General features: G+C 37.9%; 1 protein-coding gene across 8 annotated transcripts in view; it reads right to left on the bottom strand.

Moving 5' to 3' along the window:
• The window catches only part of slmapa (sarcolemma associated protein a), a 77,033-nt gene that overhangs the window by 44,315 nt on the left and 16,811 nt on the right, over positions 1–15,907 (bottom strand). For all 8 annotated transcript variants that reach the window (XM_084740238.1, XM_084740256.1, XM_084740222.1 and 5 more), the window contains exons 2-3: positions 4,816–4,963; positions 1,665–1,737 (exon numbers count right to left, since the gene is read on the bottom strand). In XM_084740238.1, the coding sequence (XP_084596364.1) occupies positions 1,665–1,737; positions 4,816–4,963 (221 nt within the window). The remainder of the gene's footprint in view (positions 1–1,664; positions 1,738–4,815; positions 4,964–15,907) is intronic.

The following is a 15,907-nucleotide window of genomic DNA, read 5'->3' as shown; positions in this document are numbered from 1 at the left end:
ATCTTTGGAGCACAACTGATCAATTTAAAGCTTTAATTGTGTACACAGTCTAACTTTTCAACACTGCTGTGTCTTCATCCAAATCTGTTTGCACTATCAAAGCTGTAAATTGATCAGTTGTGCTACTGCCCTTTTTGTGCCTTTGAGTTTGATGTCCCTAAGCGTAGAAGCACCTGATTTCGGCTACATATCTGCTGAAAGATGTGCAGAAGCTGGTGATTGTATTCTTTTTTTTTTTAACTTTACTCCCATGATACTTTGCTTCATAGTGACCCGTCTGCTTCTGGGGCTGGCAACCTGAGGCCGGTAATGCATGTGCATCAAATAATGACGGGGTGAGTGGGAGGTTTCGTTTAGCCCTAGTTTCAGCTCGTTGTCCATTCAACTGTACCTAAACTTTCAGTTTAGGCTCACTCTCACCACTTTCATGGCATAATCTCAAGTGATAAATTGCCAAACTTCTCTACTAGGGTTGCAAATTTTGTGCATCTCCCTTAACCAATCAATCCATTAATCATTGAGAAACAAATTCTTTTTTCCCCCACATTTTCATTCTTTTGTTTGTTTTCTCCGTTTTTCACATTGTAAGCTCACATTTAAGGTCCCTTATTCAACAAATAGCTCTGCCAGACAAAACAATGTTAAATGAAATTACTGCCATTTCTGCACTACTGATTAATACATTTTTAACAACATTTTTGTTATCCACTACACACAACCTGTGTAGAAACAAACACCAAACAGATACATTTAGCAACTAGCCTGTGAACTCACTGGAGCATTTAGCATCTCAAGAGCTTAATATTTCCCTCAGGAGTCCATAGAGACCAAAAACAGACCTATAATAACATGGTCTTTTTGGAGTTTTGCAAATCAACTCTTCGTATGTCAACACAGACAGCCGGAGCAGAACAGACCCACAACTCTTTACTTCAGTCTGTAATATACAGGTCAGGATGCTCGTCTGTGTTTTCCAGACTGAAGGCCGGACAGCAGGGCAGCAGATGGCACTGCCCCCCATGGCACTGTGCCCCAGCATCACACACACACAAACAGATTCCACATGGTATCTACAGTAGCCAATTACAAACTCACAGACACACACACACAGGTGGGACTCCCAATACAGTAGGAAGTACCCTGCTGGGTCAGCTGCTGGTCTGCTACAGCCAGTTTAACTACAGACACACACACACACGCAGTTTGTTGTTCTGTGTGTGAACACAAGATCTTTCTCCAACTCAGCATGAATTAATGTGAACACCAAATGACCACTTGTCCAACAACAACAATAGTTTTCGCATGTTGTCACAAAGATCACAAACATAAACAGAAACCCAGACACACATATGCACCATTACCCTGGCAGCTTGTTAACAAAATGGCTGTCCTCATCAACAACTAGACTGACACTAATCACATCACTAAGCAAGCAGAAATTTGGTGTGTGCGCGCATAAGAGCAGCCAGACAGGCAGTAATAGCTTTTCATTTACAGTAACCATAGAACTATTAATACCATCAGAAACTGGTACATTCTGTCCAATCATATTGTTGCACCCACAGATCACAATCTTCCATTGTGTTGTTACAGTTTGTGAGGGATCAATATGAATGAATGAATGAATGAATTATGGATCAGTGTTAACAAGTGAGAATGCTTACTCGCTTCGTCGGCGTGCCTCCATCCCATCAGGTAGGAAGAGTTTGATTGTTGACACGATGCAGCCATGAGTGACTAGAAAAACAAACAGACAACCACCATGTTAATGTATAGCTTTTCAGTACTGGTTACCAGTCAACACCATGTCATCAGTGGACATGAAGACTATGGAGAAAAGTCCTCAATACAGTTGGGCGGCCAGATGCATATATTGCATATCAACAATGGTCTGAATCCATCATCATTTTTTGAGCGGCATTTGACATTTTATTTTGCTAATGTAATGTCTGCAGAGGGGCAGCAGCTGCTCCGTACCACACTCTCATCCAGCATCACAGTACACACACACTCAGCCGGACCATGAGTGCGCAGAGCTGGGTGAGGAGTGAGAGATAAACCACCTGCAGAGTTAGACTCTTTGCATTCTTTTCTCCCAGAGTAGCAAAGACAGTTTAGGTGAGTTTTACATGTTCTTCTGTCAAGTTTGAATGAAGTGTGTTTTACAAGGACTTAATGAGCAAATTAAGATCGTCTTAGTTCAGTAAGAGAGAAACTTGTATTCAGAAGGTGTGTGGTTGTATTTTTCTGTTTATAAAGGAAAATAGGTGTGAGAATTTTTAATTTTTTGACACTTTGTGAGTATATTTTGTTTACTGGACGTAGGGAACATATGACGCATACGTAACATAGTGGATTCACTGCTTGCACATATCTACCAGCTGAGACTCGAGAGACGGATTTAGCATATCGCCCAACTCTGGTCCTCAACACCACTAGCAACCACCAGCTATGAAAAAGCCATCATGTTGTTGTGGGGGTGCAAAATGTAAACAAGTGATCTGGGAATTGATACCAAGATTATTCCAATGGTTCAATATTAAACAGAAACACACAAGGAGTTACTGTGTGTGTGTGTGTGTGTGTGCGTGCTGCAAGACTAAGAACTTTATTGCAGGATACTGTTATATGTAGGGTGGCTTCTTTAGTGAATAGATCAGAGGGTAACTTGGGCATAGTGTGTGCAGTTGAAGTACTGAGGGAGAGCGAATTGTAGACTCAGTGATGGTGCTGCTAGCTGAGCAGAGAAAACAGTTAGCAGTAAATAGTCAATCTGGCATTAAATGTACAGCAGAGTTTACAGTTCGTCACTTAATTAACTCTGCAGCTTCTCAAGACCGAGAAAAGTCTTGTCAGTTATTTCCCAACTGCTGAAAACTAAAAGAGGTTAGCCACACAGTAAACTGAGCAGGAAAGGCTAACAAAAACGTTACCTTTGTGACAAGAACGTCGACTCTGGTGCGACTGTATCCCTTTCAGAAGCTTTGTAATCCAGCCTTGAACTGAGGTGTCTTTTTGAAGACTTTGCAAAATAAATCCATAATAATAAATCTAACACTGAATGTCTTCTTTGATTATCTATCCATTTTTCTGAGTTGAGAACAGCTGTTGCCGACATATTATTTGCAGTCCACTGGCAATCTCACGGTGCCTTAGGTTGAGTCTGTTGATCAATCATAGGCTGTATTCCTAAATGGGCACGTATGACAGCTCAATCTCAAACACAGTACACAGTGGAAGAACATGAGATCAACTAAACAAAATAAAATTTGCAGTCTTGACAATATTGAGCCAATGACTGTACATGCTTTAGCTCATTTTACCTAATCTTGACATCAAAGGTAAATATTTGGCAAACCACCCTGCAAAAGAACACTTGTTTCATTTCATTTTCCAAACATACAGTATGACAACCTGTTAGCTGTCTCCAGAAACTTGCTTGAGTTACAACAATACTTCTGCAATACTAAAGCAGATCTGATATTTATTGTGATGGATAAAAAAGTTTAAAGAACCTGGCAATTGAATTTCATGAATGTCAATGAAAGGACACCAACGACTGCCCAGAACAGCAAGGAAAATATAAAATGTATAGCAAAAACTGAAGTACACGATTTATAGCTGCCAACACTAGGGATTTGCACCAGTAGTCCACTATACAATCAAATGTCGCCACCTGCACTAGTGGGCACCAGAAATACTAGTTGGTTAAACGATTTACCAACATTTTATTCATGCACAATGCCAGTTAACTGTTGCATCTAAAGCAGCTGCTGCTAGCACTGCTAATGTTAGTCACACTATGTGCCAGGTAACATCAGCTCCAGGTAAACAGTGTGATTTACCTCCAGAAACTGTGATCCTTTTCTGTCTGAAGAGGTGAAGCATTTAGTGAGTTGTTGTCATGTTTTGTAGGTTAATATGTAATGTTCGTATTGTATATGGCGCCAAGTGACACACATTTTAGCAATTTGGCGATTGTAGAATGTGATCAACAGCTTCAAATGGCTCCTGATACATAAAGCATTTTTTCGGACAGTGTTTAACATCATCAATTAATAAACTGTGCTCAACTCTAACTGCTTTCCAAGTGTTTTCTTATTGTTAGACTGGTCTAAATTAAAATTTGCATTTAGGTAACAAGGAAGTTAGAGGCCAGGAAAATAAACAGTCAACACACAAGGATTAATTACGTTTTTCTGGAGAAAATTAGCCACAACTTGAAGTTATCTGGTGCTTATTTTATCCAATGCCGAATGATTGTGTTTTTTTTACATGTTGTTGCATATATATGTCCCATATGCCAGATCCAAAGATGATATCGCCATTTTATGTAAATTTAACGACCAATAAAGTAATCTGAGTCTTATTTTATCAAATGTAATGTGGTTAAGCAGTGTTGTGTTTGGAACTATAGACTGGAGTAAAGAGTTTTCCCGGATTAACCTTTAATAGTAGTCTCATATGAATGAGGTCCAGTTTAGGTTGAGTGCACATTGAGTTGCCAGAATGAAAAGGGTCTCAGTGGAGCTGAAAATTTGACCTCAATATCTGCTTTGCACAGCATGTAGTCCATGACCTTAGCAAAATGAGCCCTAAGGTTCCCTTCAGGGTTAGTCAAGTGTAATTATTTCAGAGTTGTATGAGTGTATTGTCAACTACAAGGCTGGTGGTGGAAAAAAAAAAAAAACCTCATCTACCTCACCATACCATCCTCCTTTGATTTCAGCATGCTGTGAAACAGTGTTTGTGTGTACTAAATTTACTATAATTTAATGTTACTGTGTGGAAATATAACTGCGTATGTGCTTGTACCTTTGCGTGTGTTCTCAGTGACGTCGACGCCGAACTGAATGATGTCGCCGGAGAGAACCTCGCAGGGCGGACTCTCCTCTGAGCCGCGACTCAATCTCTGGCTGTTGATGAACGTCCCATTGCTGCTTTTAGTGTCCTGCAGGTAGAACTGACACACACAAACACAGCAGGTAAGAACCATGTGAAGTAAAATATCACTAAAACAACTCGTGGTCATTGAAATGGAGCAGAATCAAATTCATATCATTATGGAAACTGACAGAAAAGAAAAAATATAATACAAGGTGACAGTAAACATTCAGCTCATAATGAAATTTCAGAACAGTCAATAGTAATTTTCAAACTCTATACATCATATTAGTGCTAATGTCATAACAGTAGGCAAAAGCTGCCATGCCAAGAGCGTCACCATCAGTCATAGGGGTGTAACAGTACACAGAAGATGGTTCATACACGAGCTTAGGAGTCATGGTGAAAATTTGGTAAAGTGGGAGAAAAGAAACATGCGCATAAAGCTTCTTTTCATTCATTTTGAACAAACAGTAGTGGAAATACTGAGGTAGAATTCTGCCCACTAGCAAAGTCAGTTAATATTCAGATAGAATTTTCATTATAAAAATAAGGAACATTACAAACATTTCTGTATCACACGGTACCAATACTGAACAAACACTTCCAAAAAAAAGGCAACAGGTGACAACAGGCTGTAAAACTGAGAAGCATCTCTTGTGCCATTAAAAAGAAAATGCAAAATAAACAGAATGGTAACAAATACAACTTGTGTTTTACAATGAGTGTTAATCAGTTCCATCTTGGCTACTTTTAAACGTTCAAAAGCACTCAAGCATTTATGAATTGCACAGCAGTGAAGCAATGCCAACAGACGGTCTTATCCACAACACTATCTCTGTTGTTGTTGTAACTGACCGGGAACCTAAATTGTTCCCAACTGATTTAAAAAGGACGCAGGTTGGCCCTCCAGCTCAGACAACTGTTTTAAACTTTTAAACTGGCCATAGTGTGAGAGACTCGCATGCAAATCAGTTTTTTATTGGAGGGCTGCAAGTAACAATAATTTTCATTGTCAAGCAATCAGTTGATTCTTTTCTTGATTTATCGATCAGTTGTTTGGTCTATAACATGTCAGAAAATTGTGATAAATGTCATCACTGTTTCCTAAAGTCCAAGATGACATCCTCAAGTGTCTTGTTTTGCTCACAACCCAAAGATATTCAGACTGCTGTCACAGAGAAACCAGAAAACATTCACATTTCAGAAGCTGGATGATTTTGACTTTTTTTTTTTTTTTTGACTCAAATTGCCTAATCAATTATCAAAACAGTTGGGGATTAATTCAGTAGTTGCCAACTAAGTGAATAATCGTTACCACTATAGTTTGTTGTGCTAATCTCAGCACATGTTGCTCACAGTGTACAGCTGCAAGTTTCCAGGTGGAACTCATGCTTGTGAACTTTGGTTCCACACATTGTTATACTGCATATAAAAAAAAGAAACATTCTAGATTCTGGGCAAGTTTTTGAAATATAAAATCTTTGCAGTCTGAAAAGGGATGACTGACCTTGTCTGCCTCTCTCAATGTATCCTGTCAACAGTCATCCAGTTCAAACACATCATTAAATTGTGGTTTCTGAAGAAAACGCTCTCCAGACTGCATGTTTTTGTTGTTGTAGTTGTTGTTGTTGCAGTACTGTACTTGGCCACTGAGAAAAACGCAGCAATGCTGACTGGCTATCAAGTTTCATTAACAACTCTGTAAATACACTATACATGAAACGGTTATTTGTAGTTGCTGAGTCTGATGTTTTAAAGCATCTCTTCCTCTGTTCACAATGAACTCATGACTACTATCCTCCCATCAGTACTTAAGGGCTGTGTGACTAGTTGTTCATAATCTAATCCTGAGGCTATACTCGAGTTCACAGCACAGAAACCCACAAGAAACTGACAACACAGCAACATTTCAAATCATTTGAAAGCACTTAGACATAGTTATACAGCACAAATCCACAAGGATGACAACAACCATGACAGTAAAACATAAACAAATAGCAAGAATCACATCAACTCTGTCCCATTCGCATCGTATTCATAGAAACACACAAATGCTGAAGTCGATTATTTGCAGACATAGAAATGAAATGCATACACACAAATACATGGACATGTCAGACAGGAAACTGATCATAAACATATCAGGCAAAACACTGCACATGTACAGACTAACGAGAATTCAAACACAGACCTGACATACAAACATAAAGCTAACGCGAGACCGCACGCAAACATGGTAAGGTATAAATTACACTACACACACGCACACACAGTTAGAGATCTGATCTGGATGCCTGAGGCCTGTCTGTCTGTCTGTCGTTCCAGGAGTTTCATTCATCAGCTCTCAGCTCTCCGTCATGACAGAAAACCACTGACGATGTACCAGAGAGAGAGAGACACGAACTGAACACTGAGGAGAGGAAGAGGAGGAGGAGGAGGAGAGGAGGAGGGACTGAAGGAGGAGAAACAAGAGACAGAGAGAGAGAGAGCTGCCGAGGCATGCTGGCTGACTTCGTTGTTTATCCGACTGCAGTGTATTACGAAAAGCTACCAATTCACAGATCATGATAGCTATACACACACGCACACACACACACACACAGAGAGTTACCTCCTGTCCCCATGGTAACCTGGAGACAGGGAGGGAGGGACCTAACTATAGAGCTTTTCACCCAGCAACAACACACTCACACATACACTATGCGTCACATACCTCACATATGGTTATCACACGCACCTAGTGTGCCTCACACACATATACACACACCAAAAACATGACGTCTTCGACCTATGAGCAGCCGACTGCCGGTTCAGCCCAGTGACACTCATCCGTTTGTGCCATTGTCTTTGATTCATCATTTCTGTTAAAGCATTTGACATGTTGACATTTTCTCCTGTCACTTGAATAGTAACAACATGTCACACTAAGTAATAATCAAATGACCACACCAATGAAATGAAAAGTATAACACTGGGACGATGGGCTTTTAATGCTCCAGGCTCCAGCAAAATATGCAAAAAAGTTTAATCTAAAACAACTTTTAAATTGTGCTGTCCATTCAAACTAGGGATGTCATGAAAACTGACTCTTCAGTACAAAGTCGAGGACAAAATTCTGAAAACATGATACTTATCTTTCTACAGTGCTATGGTACCAGTGATGCAATTCTTCTGGAGCTGACAGATACACATATATACCTACAAGTGTTCCAGTTAGTGTTGTCACTATACTGGAAGTTCTCATTTTGATACAATACCTTGAAAAATATCAATATCAGTTCAATACTACTGGGAAAAAATTGACTTAACATTAGGCCTGGACGATAGCTGACATATTTTGTACTCCAAAGAATGGGAGGGGCTAAGGTGATAAAGTGTATTTGTTGTATTAGCGATGGGCAATATGGACAAAATCAAATATCCCAATATTTTTGACCAATATTGCATCAATATTATGGGCATGAATATCGGTGCTTTGACAAAATATTAACACTGAGATTTTTGATAAATAATCATCAGTATTGTGGACATAAAGTGGGTAAGGGCAAATAATAGGACAGCTAAAACAGTCTGGTAAGTTCAGAAAAAAATCACATCACTTTACTATATTCAGCCTTCAAACCAGGAAAAGAAAATACTTATGCCATATCATGATATAACGATATCCAAAATCTAGGCTCATATCAACATATGATACAATATACTATCAATATACTGCCTGTTCCTACTCAACATTGAGAGCATAAATTGATGGATTTTTATTTAAAGATAGATATAACTATAAATATTAAGTATCGAAAGCATTTCAAATATTCAGTATCACCATTTATCGATATGTTTGACAATACTAACTGTAGTCTGCCATTACAAAGGAGGAAAAACAAGAGACTTGGGTCGTGTATGGAAGTACTTCGGGCTTGAGGCAGATCAATTAGGATTAATAATTTCACAAAAAACAGTATGCAACCTTTTCAGACAGAATTAGGAAACCCTTCCAGTTTAGCAAAGCACCTCAAAGACAGACATCCAGATGTTGAGTGAGTTTCACTACATTTTAATGTTACATTAACAACATAGCCAACATGTCCAGGCTATTGTGTTTAGGCTAATGTATTGTAATGTAGCCACAGCTCATAGTAGCAGGCTGCCATCCAGACTCCTTACTGATCAATCTGACATCTGTCATTAAAACATAACCTTAGCATTTAAAATAAATACATCTGGACTAATAGTGTCACTCTGTCAGTAAATTTTAACTACTGCTTGCACTCTGAGTTCAACTTGTATTTGGCAGCAGAAATGACTTTTGCACTCCATTACTTCCTAGACATTAGCAGCATGCTCCTCTGACAGTGATTTGTGACGAGCTTAGTAAATATCCCCTTCAGTCTTTTGTCCTTGAAGCTCAGAGGAGTTTTTATTTCAGCTGGCAAAGAAACATAACAATGGCTAAATTTTACTATTGTTTTTGTTTTTACTATGGTACTAAAGTGGGTATTAAGAACAGTGTAATTTCACTGCTATCGACTACTAATTTTTTGGTAGCGTGACAAAATTCATAATCCAAAAAAGTGCATTTACATGAAACTGAAAGCAAAACTGAAAAGAAAAAGCAGTAGCTTGGTACTAAAAAAGACAGCAGCAAGTAAATTGTACAGTGTACTGTTCAATAAGACCTGTGGATGAAGGGATACTAAATTGGTGATCAGTGACACTGTGAAAACAAAATTTTCACCTTCTATAGAAATTAATTGTGCATGTCTTCATTTCCCATTCTTAAATTCAGCCAACAGATAAAAGCTTTTTTTTTTCCTGGCAAATGGCTTTCAGAAGGAGTTCCCAGTACCTTTCTTGTTGTCTGATCTCAGTCAGCATTTGATCTCCCAAACTATTTTAACACCTTAACCTTAAACAGAAAGCCCCTTTCATTTCCACAAACTGTGGATTTGTGCTGAATCACTCTTGCTTCATTTCCTCATTTATACCGGAGCTAAAAATGAACTTTGAGGTGACAGCATCCATCAGCAGCCTCTCGTTTTCTCACCCTGCAGTAATCCCAGCTGTCTGACTATGAACTACCAGTCACAGGTGCAGTCCACCAGCGGTACAGACTTAAGTCCGTTAATAGTTCTGATACCTGCTAACTTAAAAGTTTCATTCATGATAGTTTCATTGGCTAACAGGTAACTCGGGTGACTTGTAGCTGAGCCCACAGACCAGCTGACTGTTTTATATTTATAATGTGAGTGCAGGTATGTTGGTCTGACAGGTTCTCTGATCTTCTCTTCTGAAACAGAGAAAAACACAAAGTAGATGACGGCAAACTTCACTGACTGGTTGACTTACTGACACACTTACCATGGACATTATCTGGGATTTCCTGTGTGTGTGCATGCATGTGACAGAGGGTAAGCAGAAAAAAATTCCTTCCCTGTTCAGTCAGCTGGTAAACTGCCACATACCAACATCTCCCAGTTCACTACTGTCTCTGTCTGTTCCTTTTCAGTTCCTTCAGTCTCTCAAAAGAACGAATCTGGGTTATTACAAAATGTCTTTTTTTTTTCGGTATTATTTGTCCATTTCTGCTGCTCAAGAACACACTGAGCACACAACTATAGTACATACAGTAAGTCAAAATAGGAAGTGGATCTGCAAACTGTGATGGATGATGAACAGAGCTGAAATGCTTAGTTTATTAATCAATTAGTCCATTATTGGTTTCAGTCATTTTTCAGGCAAAAATGTGAAAAACTTGCTCAAATGTGAGGTTTCACTACTTTTCTTTGTCATTTATAATAATGTAGTAAATGAAGATTGTTGGTTGGACAAAAGAAATAATTTGACGTCACTTTTAGCGTTTTTTTTTTTTTTTTTTTTACATTTTATAGATCAGTTGTTGCCAAACTGGGGGGTGGGCTCCCCTGGAAGGGCGCAGAGGCACTGCAGAGTGGTCATAGATGACCAGGGGAGAAACAGAGTGAAACAAAGTAAAATGAAAATTATTTATGTAGGAAAAATAAACAAACAAGACTTTGCTGATGCAATCACAAAAACATTTACATAATTTAAATTCAACTTTTGGATCAATTTTTATCAGCTGCTTCCACAATAACTGTTAATAATTGATAAAAAAAAACTGTGGGGTGGGGTGAGCATGAACTTTTTTCAGTTTTTGAAAGGGAGGCCTGCCAAAATAAGTTTGGGAACCACTGCAACACTAAACAATTAATCATTTAATTTTGAAATTAATAAACAGATGACTCAATAATAAAAACTTTGTTGCTGTCTTAATTTGGGGTAAAAATTTTACTGTTGGCCTTCATTTTCTCATCCAAATAAGTGTCTAACCAGGGCACTTGTTCACAGCCTGTCTAATCACCTGAATCCTCATATTTCTTGACCATTCTGACTTTTTTAGGATGTCACCGATGTTAATTTGGTATAATGATATCATAATTCATTTAAATGACAGACAAAGCTATGAAAATAGTCTTAATAAATTAGAATTATCCTTTAAAATGTTTTTATTTATTTTAGCCAGCCAAAACCAGAATTTTCAAAAAAGAAAGACCCAGAGACCAGTCAGCCCCAGTCAGAACAGACCCGATCAAACATGTGGGCGACCTGAGAGAACAGCAACACTTACAGCATCGCCATGATGCTCCATCAATTAACAAGTTTCAACCAAATTACATCACGGCTCTGTGTAAACCTGCAAAGACCTCTTCTTGTTAGGCTTTATTATTTCATCTGAGAACTTCATTTGAAAAACCGTCACCGTTGAGAAGCCAGAACCATCAAACGTTTGGCATTTTCAGTTTACAAATGACTTAAACAATGAATTGGTCTTTCTGGCTGGCCATCCATGTTGCTTTCCCTCTTTTCTCTCCAATCCATCAGCACTTCTGCCTCTATATTCAACCCACTGTTTCTCTGCTATAACCATTAGTGATTAATCGCCATCCCCATTAAGAATTATGTAATAACAATAATCCTGCTGTCGTGACAGCCATCAGTTTCTATTAATTTCAGGATTGTTTGAAAAAAAAAATGTTGTTTATGTTACATTAACCTCACATGGTAATGTAATTTTAGTTAATTTAGCTGGTATGCTGAAATGAGGCCCTGAAATGCAAGACTGAAGTGTTTGCTGTCACACTCAATACCTATTAAAAAAAAGAAGAAGAAAAAGAAAAAAACCTGTCAAAGAATTAAAGACAGTTTATAAGCTTCTTGTATTGAAAAGGATCAGAAAATAATTCTGGAATAAGGAAAGGCTTTTATCCGATTCATACAACATCACAGAAGTGCACAACTTTTCAAACAATCCGACCAACATTCCTGCACCACTTCCACCCACTTGCAGAACATTTCTCTGGGAAACACTGCATCCCTTTCTCTGTCCTCCTCCTCCCTTTCTCTCTCAATGCCTCCTCCCTCATTAGTGTCAGCTAAATGAATGCCATGTAATTGTGTTTGGATTTTAATTTGCCCTCAGCCTCCAAAAACAGTGCAAACCATCAGCTGGCAGCCAACCGGCACGACAACCACTTAACCAGTCAGCAGGCCGACACATGACACCAGTTTAGTTGGACGCAGTGCACAGACACGCACACACAGACGACTTAATAAACAGACAGTAGTAGTCAGCTGATGGATCAACTGTATTTATCAAGTCTCTCAGAATCACTCGTAGGAGTCACAAAAATTTTCCACCTCAGAGCAGATCATGAGTATTTGTGCAGCGTCCTACATTCACTCTTGTAAGAAAAAGGTCTCCTTTTGAGAAAGACTTAAACTAAACTCAAAGTAAAATGAGAAGAATGAATGAAGAGAATGAATGAATGATGCCTTTCAGTTTTTCCTGAGGTCTTATGCTGACAAGTCAACACATTCATGAAACTTGTCGGTCCTCTTCTTTGGTTCAGACTGAAACAAACTTTTGCATGGATTGCCATGAACTTTTGTACAGAATTGAACAAATAATATAATATATATTATCTGCAATTAGCTCAGTCCATCAGAAGTTGTTTTTAGGCATTTTTAAAATTATTTTTTATTAATTAATTTAATATTTCCTGCCTTGGCATTTTCTCAGTTCATTTTCTTTATTTATTAGACTAACAAAGCTAAAAGAACTTGTGGAGCGCAGCAACCTCACCACTCCACTGAAACCACAGGAATATATCAATTGAAACATAAGGCCCAAACATAAGGGATCCCACACTTAAGACCACTTACATGTGTTGGTATTGGTGTTTTTGATTTAGCAAGAATAGGTTATCATCTGTGTTAGTAGAACTGATATAATGAAAGTTATACTTAAGATTGACATAAAGAATTAATCGACTACTCTGCTACTAATATGACTAAAACTACTGTGTACAGTGTTGAGCTTTCGTGCAGTAAACACAATTTGAGTTTTAAAATCACCATTGTCGTTGTATTTTCTTACTCCCAATTAGACATGAAGCAAAAACTTGTTTTCTTTCCTGTAAAAGTATTACAGAGCAATGAACACAGACAGAGACAGTCAAAAGAAGCTTTTAAGGAAAGACTCATCATTTCTCAAGACAATCTTAAAACAATAGTCAGGTTTCAATATGTTGCTTGCTGTATTTGTCCCCCCTGTTCATACAGTCCTTATTCTATGGAAAATACAAACTTTATCTACAGTTTGTTAGATTTCAGCAGTCTGACTTCCAAAGTTACCATTTTTCTGTTACAAAATTTCCTTTTAGTGTTACTATCCCTCCAGCACAGCTCAGAATGAAAACACTGAACACAAAGAGGGAAACTTGAACTAAAGAAATATAACTATTTAAAATACCCACTTTATTTGACTAATTGAGACTGTTCAGTGCTTATATTAAACTTAGATAAACTTACCACTTAGGAGGGAGGGATTTCTTAATGGCCAGTACGAACATGAGGAATAATTAGAGCAAGGAAAACTGTTTCAATGTACACACAGGAAGCTGATTACTGTTTTCAGTAGTTTTAAAAGACTCTTGAAAAAAATATCCTTTTATCCAGTTAATATCTTCGAGGAGGAGTGACAAACATCTTTAAATAAAGTTGCACATCCTGTATTTCCTTATCAGCTAAAACATACAGATTTCTGCCTACTCATTTCTTAGTCCTAACAGGTCAGAACAGCTATACAGCCCTCCTACATAATTTTCCCTGAAATTTTACGAAATGCCAAACCAAACATCTATCACACTGAGGATCTTGGGCCAGTCATGACAGATTTCCTACCAGTTCATGCCTACCCAGAAACCAAAAACAGGAATGTTTAACTACAGGAATACTGTAATGTAGTGTAATCTGAATATATTTTATTACTGTACAAATCAAAGGGCAATTGATGGTCACCATCAGAATTCAACTGGAAGGTCAAATGGTAGGCTGAGTAGAAGTGCCATGAAATTTGGATTAATAATTACTGACAGTAAGAGTATGAAGAGGCTCCTTTGAGGGGCTGGATGTCAAAGGATTGGTCACGCCACAGGACTGGAACGGAGGCGTGAGATTTTCTCCATACTTTCTTAATGAATGAGTCGGTCACGCTGAAGGAAGCGAGTCATGACTGGTACGATAAACCTGTTATATTAACACTGGTGTTGAGTCGAGAGGAAAAAAGGGATAGAGGCTTGCTGGGCTGGAGAAAGAGAGGGGAGAAAAGACACTAACAATGAATGACTGTCGCCTTTCACACATGTAACAAGTCACATGACTGGATTCCTCCATCTGTTTAAATAATGTATTTTTAGCGTTCACACATACATTTCTGAATAGTGAACATGGAACTTTTCAGTATAAACTAGGAATCTGTGTCCTCCAATACTGAGTATCTGCTGTTGCAGAACCTGAAACTTATATGGTGGTTAAATATGTATCTGACAAATAAAAATAACAACTCTAGGCCACACAATCTGAGACAGTCTTTTTAGGGATTCACAATAAATATCTGGGCTGATAAATTATTGGCCAAAATAAGAAATGTATACTATCTATTATTCAATTAGCACTGCAACAAACAATTATATTCACAGTCAATTATCTTCTTGATCAACTGATTAATAGTTGTTTATTTTAAAATGTTGGAAAAAGGTGAAAAAATTCAGTTTCCCTAAGCCTAAGTCCTCAAGAGAATTTAGACATTTTTTCTTAAAAATGAACTCAAACCAGTAAATCAATTATCAAACAGCTGCAGATCAATTTATTAATCAATTAGTTGTTGCAGCTCTTATCCGAACACTTAAATTATAGCTCATACATATGAGCTATAATAATATCTGATTTGACAGATTATCAGGGCTCAACAATAAGGCTTGCTCACTTGCCTCAGACAAGTAAAATGTCATGCCAAGCAAGCAAACCTGGCAAACCACTTGCCCAACCAGGCAAGTGGTAAAAATGAACTGAACTATATATTTAATGGAATTGAGTAATTGTTTAAATAAATAAAAAAAATCAAAAATGGCAAAGAATGTCACTGTCAGCCTCTTCATATGGAGATCTCCCACATTTCTCCATTTATTATTATATTAAACTGAATATCTTTGGGGACATACAAAGACATCAATTTGGACTTCGAAAAACGGACAAGCTACAATATTTTCTGACATTTTATTGACATTGCAGCCCTAGATGAAACATGAAAATTAACTTTAGCCTTTCTTGTTATGTGACAATCCTAACAAATAGATGAAATGGTAGAGGGGCAAATAAAAGTTGACTTCAGGCCAGTAGATGTCTGACCCACTTACCCGACCAGGCAAGTGAAAAAAAAAAACATTCATGCTGAACCCAGGATTATGCCAAGCACTGTACTTTACCAGAAAAAAACATGAATGAACATTTGAAGAGTCAGAAAAGTTTTTTATGTTTTTATTGTCAATGTGATGTCAGTTACATTTGGTTTGATTAAAAGCTATGAAATATTAAATCATCCAGCCTTGCTCACTACATCTTTGCCTTTCATACCCTCAGGTGTGCATAAATGAAAGGTTAT

This window comes from Lutjanus erythropterus, chromosome 2 (genome assembly GCF_056507025.1).
Source record: "Lutjanus erythropterus isolate fLutEry1 chromosome 2, fLutEry1.hap2, whole genome shotgun sequence".
NCBI classification, from domain to species: domain Eukaryota; kingdom Metazoa; phylum Chordata; class Actinopteri; order Lutjaniformes; family Lutjanidae; genus Lutjanus; species Lutjanus erythropterus.
This window is presented reverse-complemented; position numbering and strand designations above follow the sequence as displayed.